Genomic DNA, 14,867 nt, shown 5'->3' on the forward strand with positions numbered 1-14,867 from the left:
TTTTCCGTGATTTATCTAAATCGCTTTAGGAAATACTGGGATGGTTCCTTTGAAAGGGCACAGCCGACTTCCTTCCCTAATCTGATGGAACAGATGACCCACTGTTTTGTCCCAACCCACAAATCAACCAACCAGCAACAACAACAACAACACCCCCCTCCCCTCACAGTTCCATTATCAAATTGACAATTACTGTGTTGTAATACTGTGCCTTCTTTGAGTCAAGTTGTATTACAGATTTCTTTTTTCCCCACTTCTCTTGATTTATTCCATATACCCATCTAATTTTCAATATTCATCTTTATTACCACATTTCCCAGACAGCCATTAACATTTCACTTCCATAGAAGACTGCCCTTCATACCGACACTTTCAGAAATGACTCCTAACACTTAAATTGGTATTTTATGTTAACAAATTCTCTCTTTTAGAAAAACAGTGGAAGGTAGCACATTGGCTAGCACACTGGACTCGCATTTCGAGAGACAACAATTCAGTTCTCCATCTGACCATCCAGATTTACAATTTCCGTCATTTCCCTATATTTAAAATGCCTAGATTGTTTCTCAGAAAGGATATGGCCAGTTCCTTCCTCATCCTTCATTAAACCAAGCATGTGTTCCATCTTTAATGACCTTGTTGCCAATGAGACGTTAACCACTAATCATTGTTTCTTCCTTCTTTTTTCAGGAACCTTTTGTTGTTATTGCCAGTCTACAATTTTATATCCTCTCTACTTCAGGCAATGTCATCTATTGTGCTGCCCAAATAGCAAAACCCATCGACTACTCTTAGTGTCTCATTTCTTTATCTAAATCTTTCAGCATCACCTGATGTGATTTGACTACATTCCATGGCCCTCATTTCTGTTCAGCTGCTCTTGCAAGTGTTGTGTAGTTTCTGAGATAATTACAGTGTCATCAGCAAACTGCAGAGTTTGTATTCCTCCTTGTCCCTGAACATTAATTCCCCTTTCAAAATTTCTACTTTGTTCCATTTACTGCTTGCTCAGTGTACAGGTTGAATAATGTCAGGGAGAGGCTACAACCCTGTCTCACCCGTCCTCAACTACTGTTTCCCTTTCCCACTTTTTGACTTTTATAATTGCAGTCTGATTTCATTACAAGTCGCAAATGTCTTTTTGCTTTCTGTATTTTAACTGTGCTTCCTTCGGAATTTCAAAGAGTATATTCCTTGTAGACAGTAGCATTGTCAAAAGCTTTCTCTCAATTTGCAACTGCTATAAACTCAGGTTTGCCTTTCTTCAATCTATGTTCTAAAATTAATTGTAGCATCATTATAGCCTTGCTAGTTCCTACATTTATCTGAAATTCAAACTGATCTTCCATAAGATCAGTGTCTACCAGCTTTTCCATTACTCTGTAAATAATTCATGACAGTATTTTGGAAGCATGACTTGTTATGGTTACAGTTTGATAATATTCACACCTGTCAGCAGTTGCCTTCTTTGGCAAAGGAATTATTACATTCATATTTAAATCTGAGGGCATTTTGCCTGACTGATATATTTTGAATACAAAGTGAAATAGTTTTGTCATGACTAGCTCTCCCAATAATTTCAGTAATTCTGAGGGAACATCGCCTTCTTTGGGGGTGACTTGTTTCGACTTGGGTCTTTCTGAACTCTGTCCAATTTTTCTCGCAGTGTCGTATCTCACATCTCATCCTCATTTACTTCTGCTTCCCTTTCTGTAATATTGTATTCAAATTTATTTTCCTTATATGGACCTTCTGTGTATTCCTTCCACCTTTAAGCCCTCTGTTCTTTGCTTGGTATGGTCTTTCCATCTGAGCTCTTAGTATCCATACAGCATCTTCTCTCCTCCTCCTCCTCCTCCTCCAAAGGTCTTTTCAATTTACCTGTAGTCAGCACCTCTCTATTATATAGTCGTGCATGCTTCTTCAGCCTTGCATTTGTTGTCTAGCTACTTCTACTTTACCAGTTTTCCCTTCCTGTCACTGTCAATTTTTAAACATCTTTTACTCCCTTTTGGCTTCTAGATTTCCTGCATTTTCATATTTTCTCCTTTCCTCAATTAGATTTAACATCTCGTGTGTTAGCCAAGGATTTCTGCCACATCCTGTTTGTCCTCCTTCTGCTTTTCCCATTTGTTCTCTCAAGGCAATCCACTTGTCTGTTGTGTTCCTTACCACCATTTGCTTCTGACATGTGTATCACAAAAAAATTTGATCACTGGCTACTTTAACCAGCTCTCAGGTCATGGTATAAAGTATATGTTTATGACCAGTGTGATGCTGGTTTGTTGCATTCAACAGAACCGTAGTCTACGATATGAACATCGTGTTTCCTGGAGTGTGCATTGAGAATGTGGTTCATGACTAATTCATTATTACACTATAGTAGAGGTCACCTGCCATTGATGTGAGGGTGGAATCTGTTGATGATGAGCTAACAGGGTTTTTGTGCATGTCATTTTCAAGTTTTAGTTTCTGAATCCAACAGTTATGTGGAGTTGCTTAACCCCTAACCTTGCAAGTTTCTCCAGAAAAGATTTTACCAAAGTTGACCATTGTTGGCTAGAAGTGCCTGACTTCCAGTCTCATGAATACTTACAAGAATGGAGACTGATTTTCATGAAGGCCATTCCTGTTCAAGGTACAAATTTCTTGCTACCCTGAAGACCTCATGTACTTTTGCTATCCTAAGAACCTAATTAATTCTAGATTTGTCTGGCTGCACCACTTCTAAACAGCTCAGAGTCTGGAGAAAAACATTACAGTAGATCTGATGAGTGAGTGTGTATTTTCACACTTGGAATTATATTTACAAGGCAACACATTAAGTTCTGCCAACCAGGCAGCATAAGTATGATTTTTGTGCTTGTATTTATTGAAAAAATTTTAAACTTACATTTTTCTTCGCAGTAATGTGATGAAATAGTACAAATTTCAGAAAGATACGAAATAGTACAAATTTCAGAAAGATAAAGTTTCAGGATGGATTAGTGGCTAAGGAGTGACGTGGTTTTTGGGTTAGTAGATAGATGGCATGTGTGCTGTGGAGCAGCATCACAACCTTACATGCTTTTAAATGCAGCAGCAATTGATGATGGGAACAATCCCATTCTTCCTTGTCCAGCAGGAAAGGCTGCAGCTGTTGGAACATTCCAGCCTTCTTCATTAATTGTTCGAGGATCTGTTGTTGTGCACATTGTCCTTTAAGCTGTTACTAGAACTGTTGTTGTTGTTATCCTATTTGCCACTTGCTGGCCATCCAGTTGTCATTTCCACAACTGCCAAAACTTCTCCATGATGGTAATGGATTGGAAACCAATGTTAGCACAAGTGGTTTTGTTTCCTTATTGCCACTGATAAATCCATAGATTTTGTTACTGGACACAGGAGTGCACAGCATTTACTGACATGAAATGAGAACAATTTGTGCATAAAATCAGTGGAGCTATCAAGTCAGCAGAGATTTACATAAATCTAAACTGAAGACAGTAGCTAATCTAAAGTTAGGCAACAATTACTAACAAACAGATGCAACATGTATCACTACACACTGAACTTCACTGATAGATTGGTAAGAAACTTAGTGTGCTTGTACAGCAGTTGTGGTGTCTCTCAGAGAAGACCACTTTCCACAACAAGAACTCTTCTTGCTCTCCAGGTTACAGACAGACAGGGTTCCTAGTGGGCCTTGTAGCTGCGAGGAGAATGGATGTGGCAAGGAATTTGGCATCTCCGCACCCTCAGTGTTGTTCTTGAGAAATCCATGTACTCTTGCAGAGTATATGTTACATTGGTAATGTAATGTTAAAATTACTTTCCAGGCAAGAGCTCAAACACAGATGCCTATGTTTTATAGGCAGTGCACTGTCAATTGAATCATTTTGATTGTGCCTCACTGACTGACTCAAAAGATTCAATGTTATCCTTATTCATTTTATGAGCTATGCTCAGGTGACACAGTTGCTAGCATATTTCTCTCACATCCTGGCATCATACTTCAAATACCTCACCTACATATATGCAATACAGCATATGCAATGCAAAGAGAAGAAAAGCATTATCTTATAATGTGGCCAGTCATTACAATATTGTGCACGAGAAAAGAATTTTCAGCATGGCTTAACACACAAGAATATATTTTCTGTAACATAATTGTTCACATCAGTATTGACAGTATTATTGTTGCAGGAGTGGGAGTGACAGCTCTAATACCCCAGCTCCAGTACCTGCAAAGAGGAGGGTGGGACGTCCTCGAAAACATGCATTGCCTTGTACTTCTGGTGGTCCTTCAGGGAGCAACAGTGCACCAGCCGTGATGACACCTGCTAGCACATCCTCGTCCATTGGCAGCCAGCAGCAGCAGAATAATCAACAGCCATCCAGTAGCAACCGTTCAGACATTGCATCTTCAGTGTCTGGCCTGCTGCTGGGAGTGGGTGCTGCATCCTCTACAAGTGACGCACCACTTTTACCTGCAACACCTCTGCCTGCAACAGAAAGTTTTCGTGTATACCGCAGTGGTGGAGGTAGGTGTTGACTCCTTAACACTATGTATATGGGTCTAGTTGATATACATGTTTGTGTAACTACTGTGGCTGGGTAATGTAAATGTACCCGGTTTGACAGACAGACGCAGTATGACGTTTGATTGTTGTTTTAGTGACTATTGAAGTGTATTATTGATTAAGTACACTGACTTTGGGGGGGGGGGGGGGGGGGGGGGGATGAAATACTGTCACGTACAGTGTTCAGTGACACAAGGGTATAAAATGTGCATACTGTGAGAGTTTGTAGTATTAGTCATTCATCACAGATGTCAATGATCAGATGGGACTCAGGAGACATGTCTGTGCACCACCTGTTTTGACTCTGCAGGCGGTAACTGTGCTGAGTTTAGAGGTGATCAGTGTTTGGAACATTCATTCTATGGTACAACCATGCCCCACCAGTGAGTATGTACTCCTTTGGAACAGCTCCAGCCATTTAAGTGTGGTCTCATTGTGGACCTGCAAGATGCCAGATAGATGTATTGAAGCACATGTTGGACACAAATTATTGGTGGCATCCTGCAGATCAGGTTCTGAACGTCCTTGTAGTACAGACATATATCAATAACAACACATTTTGTGAGAAGCAGTGGCCAGCTAAATGTCATCCAAGGACAAAATCCGGGCACATGCACCTGCTGTGTGATCAAGGACCACAGGCAACCATTTTCTTGCAGCAGGATTAAGATCACATGTGTCTCTGGCTAGGGCTACTGTTGACATCATGCCACTGCCAAGAATGGCTAATCCGGTGTTGTGAAAGAGTTAACTGGAGACTGGAATGTCCTGAGTGAGGAGAGCTGTTTTTATTTGTATGCAAGTGATGGACGTACATGGGTGTGGCATAGACCTGGTGAGCTACCTATTCCAGAGTGTATTTGCTGATGACACACAGGTCCCATCGCTGGCTTCATTTTGTAGGGGGCTGGCAGTTACAAAACACAGTCACATTTTGTATTTCTGCAGAGTAAAGTAACCACTGCCCACTACATTGCACAGGCTGTTATCTCCATGGTACTGTAATTTCTTTGACGGGAAGGTGATGAGAATTTTCAGCAGTACTGTGCAAGTCCACATATGGCTGCTGCTACTGTGCAACATACTCTTCATGTTGTACAGTAACCAGATCTCTCACCAGCTAATCATGTATGGAGCATGATAAAGAAGGAACTTACCTGTTCTCAATGGCCTGCAAGTACCATTGCTGAATCACAACAAAGGGCACAAGCTGCTTAAGGCAGTCTGTTGCAGAAAGCCGTTGGGCACCTTTAAGATCATTCCCATCCAAGAATACTATCCCATGTTGCTGCCAGAAAGGAGTACACTGTGTACTGATGTGGCTGTTTGGGCACCCTTTTCTGTGACATGTATGTTTCATTTGGTTTGAATTTGTTGTCATACACTCCTACATGTCACATCACTTATCAATAAAATGACCTTACCCTTGAGAGTGATGCACTTTTTGTGGCTGTGTAATGTCTAAAAAAAAGTTCATGTGAAATACAAAAATTTGTGATGTAGTTTTCTACCTTAACAGTTGTTAAAATTATACTTCAGTTGCTAGCAATATTTGTGAACAGAAGATACCTGGCCTTGATTCAGTGAGGGATATCAACTGAAAACATGAAAACTGTTAGGCAACAAAATGTATCAGAACTAGTGACATCTGAAGGTGCAGATGTGTTCTTAATCTGCTCAGCAATAGTTCCTAGGCCTGTCGTGTTTATTATGTGCCTCTAACCAGACAAAATAGATGATATTGTATTGTAGTGTTGTGTCAAGTATTTCTTCACAAACACACTTGTTTTGTAAGGAAACAGTTTATATCACCAACTAACTGTGTGTCACATTTAGGAATTTACTTCTCAAATCAGTCGGCAGGCTGGGGTGGGGGGTGGGTTGTTGTTTGTTAATGCTGAAGTACATTGTTCAACACCTTGTTTATATACCTGTTTACTGCTCAACACTTTCTCTGTACATTTACTGTCCCTCATCTTTTAGGATATCAGACAGTTAGAATGTAAATTCGATGAATTTCTGATTTTTTCGGTTAACATTCTACATATTTATTCTTCATGTCTACATATTTATTTGCAGCCCTATGCCACTAGAGGGCTCCAAATTTTAGTGTATAACATAAGTTGTAGAATGTAACTTTGTTGGTGGATGAATCAAGCTGTGTAGCACAGTGGTTAGCATACTGTATTCGCATTCCAGAGGACAACAGTTCAAACCGGTGTCCGGCCGTCCTGATTTTGGTCTTCCATGATTTCCCTAAATTGCTTAAGGCAAATGACAGGATGGCTCCTTCAAAAGGGCACAGCCATTTACCTTTCTCATCCTTCCCTAATCCGTGCTTGGGCTGTATCTCTAGTAATATTGTTGTTGATGGGACATTAATTACTAATCTCCTCATACTCCTCGGTGCATGAGAAACAGTGTGCTGTAATCAAGTTTTGAATTTGAAGATTTCATACACATATGGACCACCCTCTCCTTCAGCATGACAGTGCCAAACTGCACACAAGTGCTGCGAAATCTGCAACAATCCATTGCCTGGGTTCATCGTCATTGATTTTTCTCCATACAGTCCCGATGTGGTCAATCTGATTTTCATCTCTTTCTAAAACTTAAAAGAACACGGACAGCAGGTGTGTGCAGATTCCTCCATGGCCTTTCACTAAGTAATGATTCAATCCTAAAGTATCTGGTTAAAAAGGACACTGTGGGTTGTCATTACGTAATTACCTTCAGTTCCTAAGTTCTTTCCTTTTTACTCAGTGTTCCTTCATTGTATGACTCTCTGTTAGACACCTTTCTTTGTAGGATACTCTTTCTTTTCTTATTGTTTCTCATAGGATGCATCTACCGCACTCACTATTTTTGGTCTGAACCTCTTTTTTTTTTACTGATTCTGCATTTCCCTAAATCTTGATTATGATCTCCTTTCCCCCATTGGACTTGTGTCTGTTTGTTTTGCTGGTAAGTCAGTAGTTTTTTACAACTCTTTCGAATTTCATTCTCTTAATGTATCCTTGAAAGCCAGTATTCTTTATTGTGGTTCAAATTTTTTTTAAAGTTTCTATATAATTGTGATACAGTAAGAGCAAGTGACTCCCCTTTGTTCTAAACCTCATATCATCAGTCCTTTTTATTGTATCATATTTTGCATCTGCATTACATCTCTCTTATTGTTCATCCATATCTTTCCCTGTTTTCCTTCTCTCCCTTATGATGCCCATGCATTACCAGCCTCCAGCCAACATTGTTGTGCAGGACTTGTGCAGCACTCTGTAGCACCATTCGAGACTGCTTTGACTGCAGAACTCACTGTGCGCCTAATCAGCCAGCCACCAGGTCACAGTTGTCAACCTGGCACAGAGCATCCATCTAACACATTGTAGCCATGTAGCGTGTGTGTGTGTGTGTGTGTGTGTGTGTGTGTGTGTGTGTGTTTTAGCATAGTTTTCAGTCTTGGCTCCCAATGAGTTGTACCTTATTTACTTCTAAATTATTTCTAAATCATTGCTTGTTTTATCACAAGTGTTGTGTAAACGCATCAGCTGTCACTTTTTTCTTTCCGACGATCTTCCTTGGAAGTATCCTCTCTCTCTCTCTCTCTCTCTCTCTCTCTCTCTGTCTCTGGTCCCTGGTCCCTTTCTACAATTGTTTCTTTTGCACATAAATTTTCAGATTTGACTGTGGTATTAGTGTCCAAATTTGGTATGGTTAGAATAGGGATTTGGACCTGTAATGTTTTAGTGTAATCTGAATGTGGTTTCTAATGTTTTCTTCGAGTGCTGTCTTCGCATTGATGTTCAGGGTGAAAATTTTATCTTAGTACTTGACCTTAAGCATCTGTGTGATATAGCCATACATTTTCTTCTTTTAGCAGCTTGATTTTTTTCATCTGTATCCACGTACTCTGTGTTTTCAATATAAATGAGTTATTTGATAATGAATTATCTGCTGTCTCTAATAGGAATTCTACTTGTTTGATTACAGTGTCTACCTTCTGCTTGAAAAATGCTACGTCAGCTCGTCATGTCACATTTGCTTTACCTGTCTCATTTTGTTGCTATTTCCAAAATATCATTAAGTTGTTGCTGGTGGAGCTTACTTGTTGTTGAAAATACATACATTATGATGCTCCAATGACTGCACAGCATTTTATAATATCCTTTCATCATCAGTGTAATTTGTCATGTAAGATCTAGGAGCATTGATTGCACAGCATTTTATAATATCCTTTCATCATCAGTGGAATTTGTCATATAAGATCTAGGAGCATTTAATACTTTGAGTCCTGCATTCTTTGCAGCATGCTTGTCACAGAATCCCAGGTACTTTCTGTATCTCTTTAAGTACTTACCATTTCATTGTTATAACTTTATTTACAAATATGGCTATGTTTATTGGAGGTAGAAAAGTTCTTCTTTAATTAAGCTACAAAGTAAAGCACATTTACTACAGATATAGCACAGAAATTTTATTTAAATTTTGGCACATGTTTATTTGGAAAAAAAATTCTGCTTGGATTCACATTACTTTAATTAACCATAATTTGCCATTATTTCATACAGTTTGAAACACATTGGCATGTACAGGGGAGCTTTAGTCAGAGTACCAACATACTGTATCTCTTCTTGGAGACTTTCCATTGGATAGTTGTGTATTTTCTTTGCAGACCTTACACACACTTGTGGGATGCACTTTCTTTTCTGTGGAAGGAATTCTATCAGCAAAATGCCTTCCTAGGAGTCTATTGCTACACACATTTTGGAATGTAACAGTATGACTTCCTTTCTTGCCAAACTCCTCCCCTAATTGAAGAAGAAAATTTGCTGAATGACAGCTTTTACCCTAATTATTTCATATTTTCTGGAACAAAATATATACTTGTTAGTTTCTGCCCCAATGTGCTTTATTATTGATTCAGGGAAGAAAATTGGGAAAAAAAAATAAATCAAAAGGACTGTTGCTGTCACCCACTCCTGCCACACATTCACTTTCTTCTATTCAGACAATAATGGTTGCTTGTCTAATGTGATCCATCCTAATAACTTATGTAGTAGACTTATCAACCAAAGTAATGTAGAATAGTGGGACAGTAATATTGAAATAATGATGTTTTTGGACCTGAGTCTAATTCAGAAGCAAAGTTACTGTATTCTCTTTCAAAAACATCCCCTTTGCCAAACAGATTCTTCAAATGGTTCACCATTCAGTAGCTTCTCTACCTCTGCGCAGCTCAAAAACTTCAACAGATTTATCAAAAAATACACTTCTAGCATAATGAGAGACCCACACAAATGAGTCAGTTCAGTAGTTTTGATCAGGCGAGGATTGTCCTTCAGGAAGTTGGAATAGTTTCAGAAAAATCCACATGATGACAGCGCCATACAGCCAACTTGTCGTGGGGGGAGGGGGCAGGTGTGAAAACAGTGAATACAGTACAAATAGTGGAAGAGAAGCTCAGTCATGGGACACTCACAGCATGCTTGTCACATGAGCTATGCTCGAGCTTAGGACTCAAAGTGCTAATCTTCTTACACAATTTTTAAAGTAGCTTTTGAACATCTTACAGAATACGTTTTATTTACATTTGTACCAGCTGTGTTATGCTGGTTTACAGTTTGTAAGGATTTTTTTGAATTCCTCGGTACCTTTCTCATTTATTACTCTTGTGATTTTGTTACTTATCAGTAAACTATGATATTAAATGTCATTAGTTGAACATCATGATCTGAGAGATTTACACAATGGATTCACATTCTCATTGTGTTTATAAAATGTTATCAGCAACAGCACTACTTGTTCCCATAATTCATGTTGCATATTGTATGTGGGGGAGCTGGATTACATGAAAAGGCCAGGGACTTAAGCATAACTCAACAGTCTGTATTTTCTGAAAATTTGAAATTGAATGCAGGCTTACTCCAGCTCATTTATAAAGTACCAGTTGCAGCCCTATATGTATTGTCTTTCATGAATGTTTGCATTTGTAGCATGGTTTTCAACAAGCTGATCACTGTCAAATCTAAGAATATCAACGTTTTAATGAGTGAAGGTAACAACTCACTAAAAATTGGAGCCTTGAATCCTCAACAGACACATAAACAAGACTGTGTATATTGCTAGCTTTCAGATGAATCAGTCTTCAGAGATATACAGCACACACATATGCAGATCACCTGTATGTCTACATTAGTAGTTGACTACATTGTGCTAGCACTGCAGGGTAACTGATGCATGACATTGTGTCTGATGGAGCAGGCATCCATAGGTAGAAGGCAGGGAGTGGGAGGGAGGGTTGGGATATGGTGACTGACAACTGGAAATTGGTGTCATACACAGGATAAGAATGTGGTGCCAGTGAGCTGTTTCTAGACCCAGACATGGGATTGTGCTGCGCACAATGTCACAGGAAATGTGGATTGCGATTGGGATGGGGATATAAATTGAGGAAAAGGGAGACTGTGACAAAGAGGATGTGAGTGCAGGGTGAGTGAAGTTAGGGTCATGGGGCTGGGGTTAATGGAGACCTAGGCCAGAAGGATTATGAGATTGAAGGATGTGTTGTAAGTACAACTCCCATCTACTAATCCAGTGAAACTGGTGTTGAGGGGAAGGATACGGATGGTACAGATATTGAAATAAGTCATGCAGTATTTGGCAGTGTTTTCCGCCTCTGGGAGGTCAACTCTACAGTTTGGTGATGGCCATTCATTTGAGTGGCCAGCTGGTTGGTGGTCATGCCCACATAACATACTGCCCGAAAATTAAAGCAGAGCTGGTATACGATATGACTACTTTTGCAGGTAGTCATAGGTCTCTTATGATAGGATAAGCCTGTGATCAGACCAGAGTAGAATGTGCTGAGGGGGTGTATCGGAGAAGTCTGGCCCCAGTGTGTTCCACAAGGGTATGACCCATGTAACTAGGGATTTGGAGTAGATGTAGCAAAGGATTCTACTCAGTGCTTCCCACTCTCTCAAAATGGCAGCCACAGCCCACTCAATCTACAAAATCCTAAGCCATCCTTATGCCGCACCTACTCACAATCTCTGTTAATACAATTGTTTATGTGTTTATCAGTTTGTACATACAGGCTGTTTACTGAGCACTTGAGATCATCAACTGATAATTTGCTACTCGCATATCTTGTCTACAGGTGGAAGTCATGCATCCTGATTGTAGTGCATGTATAGTTATCGACACCAGTACTTAAGCTATATTTTACTAGTGTTTCTCTCTATCAGTTGGACATTTTTAATCTTACATGTACAGTTTAAAAGTTACCAACTTTATGCTGTTGCATAGTTAACCGTAGCCTTCAGTTTTAACTGTCAGAAAGCAGATGTGTTTGCATTATGAGCAGACCTTTGTTCCTCTTCAGTTGACAAGTTACTATGTAAAGGATTTTAGTCCATATAATACATAGTCCAGTCACATTAATGTGACTACCACATGTGTGTGTGTGCGAGTGTATACCCGTCCTTTTTTCCCCCTAAGGTAAGTCTTTCCGCTCCCAGGATTGGAATGACTCCTTACCCTCTCCCTTAAAACCCACTTCCTTTCGTCTTTCCCTCTCCTTCCCTCTTTCCTGATGAGGCAACAGTTTGTTGCGAAAGCTTGAATTTTGTGTGTATGTATGTGTCTGTTTGTGTTTCTATCGACCTGCCAGCGCTTTCGTATGGTAAGTCACATCATCTTTGTTTTTAAATATATGACTACCACATTTGTTTGACATGAACATGTAATAACCACTCATAGAAGGCTAATGGCAACACTAGCAGTGGAGTGTATATAAAGTGTCAGGTTGCAGAACAGAGCAGTTATTGACGCAACTTGGAAACATAGTGATTTATCTGACATCCAAAATGGCATGATCATTGTTTTTCATACCAAAGGTGGAAGTATTTCTGAAATGGTGAAGTTCGCATGCCACTGTGGTCAAAGTATACTGTATGGCAAAGTGGCGCTATCCAAACCTGTTGCCAAGTTAACTATGGAGCACCCCTGGCCATAAGTGACAGGTGTGAGTGATGACTGCAGAGTTGTGCATGGGCGAATAGATGTGCAACTGTTGAGCAACTGACTGCCCTGATGAACCAAAGGGCTACCAACAGTGTCTCCTCAATGACAGGAGAGCTGGTGTACGATATGGCTACTCTCGCAGGTAGTCATCAGTCTCATATGATAGGATAAACCACCACAGCAGGTGCCTGGTTTACGCACGCATGCTGACAGGTGGACTTTTCATATTAATACCACAAATGTACATCCACTGAATGGCAACAGGTGGCCTTTTCAGATGGATCACGTTTTGTGGTTCTTCAGACAAATGGCTGTTGGCGTGTACGGCATGAAAAGTCTGAAAGAAAACATGCTATAACTGTTATCAGAAGGGTCCAGGCCAGAAGCGGAAGTTTTAAAAGTTGGGGATTGTTTTCATGGCACTTCCGGAGTGATCTCGTCATTCTGGAAAATACAATGGTTCAACACAAGTATACATCTATCCTTGCGGACCAAATTCAGGCTTTTCGCAGGTGGCACATTAATTAGGCTGGACGGTGTAGTTGTATGTGCAAGTTAGTTTAATTAATAATATAGTCTCCTAGTATTTTACTATCCTCATTGCCCTTTCTTTTTGAAGAGATCATTTGATAATTATTTTGTAATAAGTCGATATTGGCAGTGATACCATTTGTGTGACCAAAGACTAAAGTAGATCTGTTCTTTCATTAAGTTGCCAGTTGAGAATGTGAATTGGAGAAAAAGGCAAAGAGTTGAAATGTAATATATATTGTTGTGAATGTATGTAGTAATAAATATTCAGGAATAAGATTATGATAATACATTCAGGGAGAAAGGAGGGACGTGGAATTAAGACATCAGTCATTTAATTATGACATTTTATTTGGACTGTCTCTGCAACAAAAATAGGGGGTGGCTGTAGTATTAAGAAAAAGAGATAAATATGGCCAAGATTTGATACAAGAGTAGTAAAACTTGTGTGTCTTGGGGACTACAAAGCTCACTATGCTACACCATTTTATCTAATGAGTACTGTAGCTTATAACTGAGACCAGTCATTGTACGATTACAAACTGTGGTTGTCATCTAGATAAATAAAAAAATAATTGTATCAGTAATACCATTCCCTAAAGCAAGTTATTTTGTACTTCACATAAATAGTTCATTGCACTCATGAGTTTTCTTTTATATCTAATCATCAAGAAACTTTATAATTGTTACACTATAGGACTCTTAAAGTAATCTTTGAATCTGTCAGTGTTAGTAGCTGGATGAAATTGTGTGTGTGAGATGAGACAGGAGGAAAGGGACTGCGCGCACGCCCGCCCGCACTCGTGTGTGTGTGTGTGTGTGTGTGTGTGTGTGTGTGTGTGTGTGTGTGTGTGTGTGTGTGTCGTGTTTGTCGGGAGGGGGGGGGGGGTTGGTTGGTTGTGTGCATGCACGTGTGTGTGTGTGTGTGTGTGTGTGTGTGTGTGTGTGTGTGTGTGTTGGGGGGGGGGGGGGGGGGAGTATGTGCATGCTTGAGCAGGAGAGAGAGAGTTTGTTGCATTGAACATTGTTGTCTCTCATCACTTTGCAAATTTACTTAGCCCATCTCAAAAACAACTGTTTTTTGAAACAGATATTCCACCTGAGACAGACGATGAGACACAGTCTGAATCCAGCTGTTGGAGCTGCACATCATCCGATGATGAGGATGATGACGATGATGAAGATGCAGAAGGAAACAGCAGTTCGGGTGGTGGTGGTGGCGGAGGAGCCGGGGGTGGCAGTGGCGGAGGAGTCAGTGGCGGTAGTGCTGGCGGTGTTGGCAGCCGTGGTGGTGGCGGCAGTGGTGGTCCCAGCGCTGTAGGTGGAAATAGTGGCATCGGTGCTTCTGGTGGAGCAATGAGGGCTGCTTACTCATCAGGAGCAGACGATGATGCTGGTGACAACAGCACTGGTTCCAGCTTTGAACCCCTTGACCTTGTGTGGGCAAAGTGCCGTGGGTACCCTTGGTATCCAGCTCTGGTGAGCATTCTTAAATGCTTTAATCTGCACAGTAAATATTAGAAATGTAAGTCAGACAGATTATGAATCATGCAAAATTGTGTGAGAGTGTGTGGGCCCGTAAGTGGTATTTTATGGTGCAGTGTAATCTGTCTTTTGAGTTAAAAAATCGGCCCATTTTGAATGAAAAATTTATCTAGTTACTTTGTGGAATGAGGATTTGTCTATATAGTTGTTCTCACACCTCTGTGTCAGAGATTGGTAACGGGTGCTAGTGCGTCGGTTCTTGTTCCA

At 40.2% G+C, this 14,867-nt stretch overlaps 1 protein-coding gene across 2 annotated transcripts in view; it reads left to right on the forward strand.

Annotated features, from left to right (window-relative positions):
* LOC124711221 (peregrin) overlaps positions 1 to 14,867 on the forward strand; it is a 256,431-nt gene that overhangs the window by 200,578 nt on the left and 40,986 nt on the right. For both annotated transcript variants that reach the window (XM_047241178.1, XM_047241180.1), the window contains exons 18-19: positions 4,186 to 4,523; positions 14,206 to 14,594. In XM_047241178.1, coding sequence (XP_047097134.1) covers positions 4,186 to 4,523; positions 14,206 to 14,594 — 727 coding nt within the window. The remainder of the gene's footprint in view (positions 1 to 4,185; positions 4,524 to 14,205; positions 14,595 to 14,867) is intronic.

The sequence above is a fragment of the Schistocerca piceifrons genome, chromosome 8 (assembly GCF_021461385.2).
Source record: "Schistocerca piceifrons isolate TAMUIC-IGC-003096 chromosome 8, iqSchPice1.1, whole genome shotgun sequence".
NCBI classification, from domain to species: Eukaryota; Metazoa; Arthropoda; class Insecta; order Orthoptera; family Acrididae; genus Schistocerca; species Schistocerca piceifrons.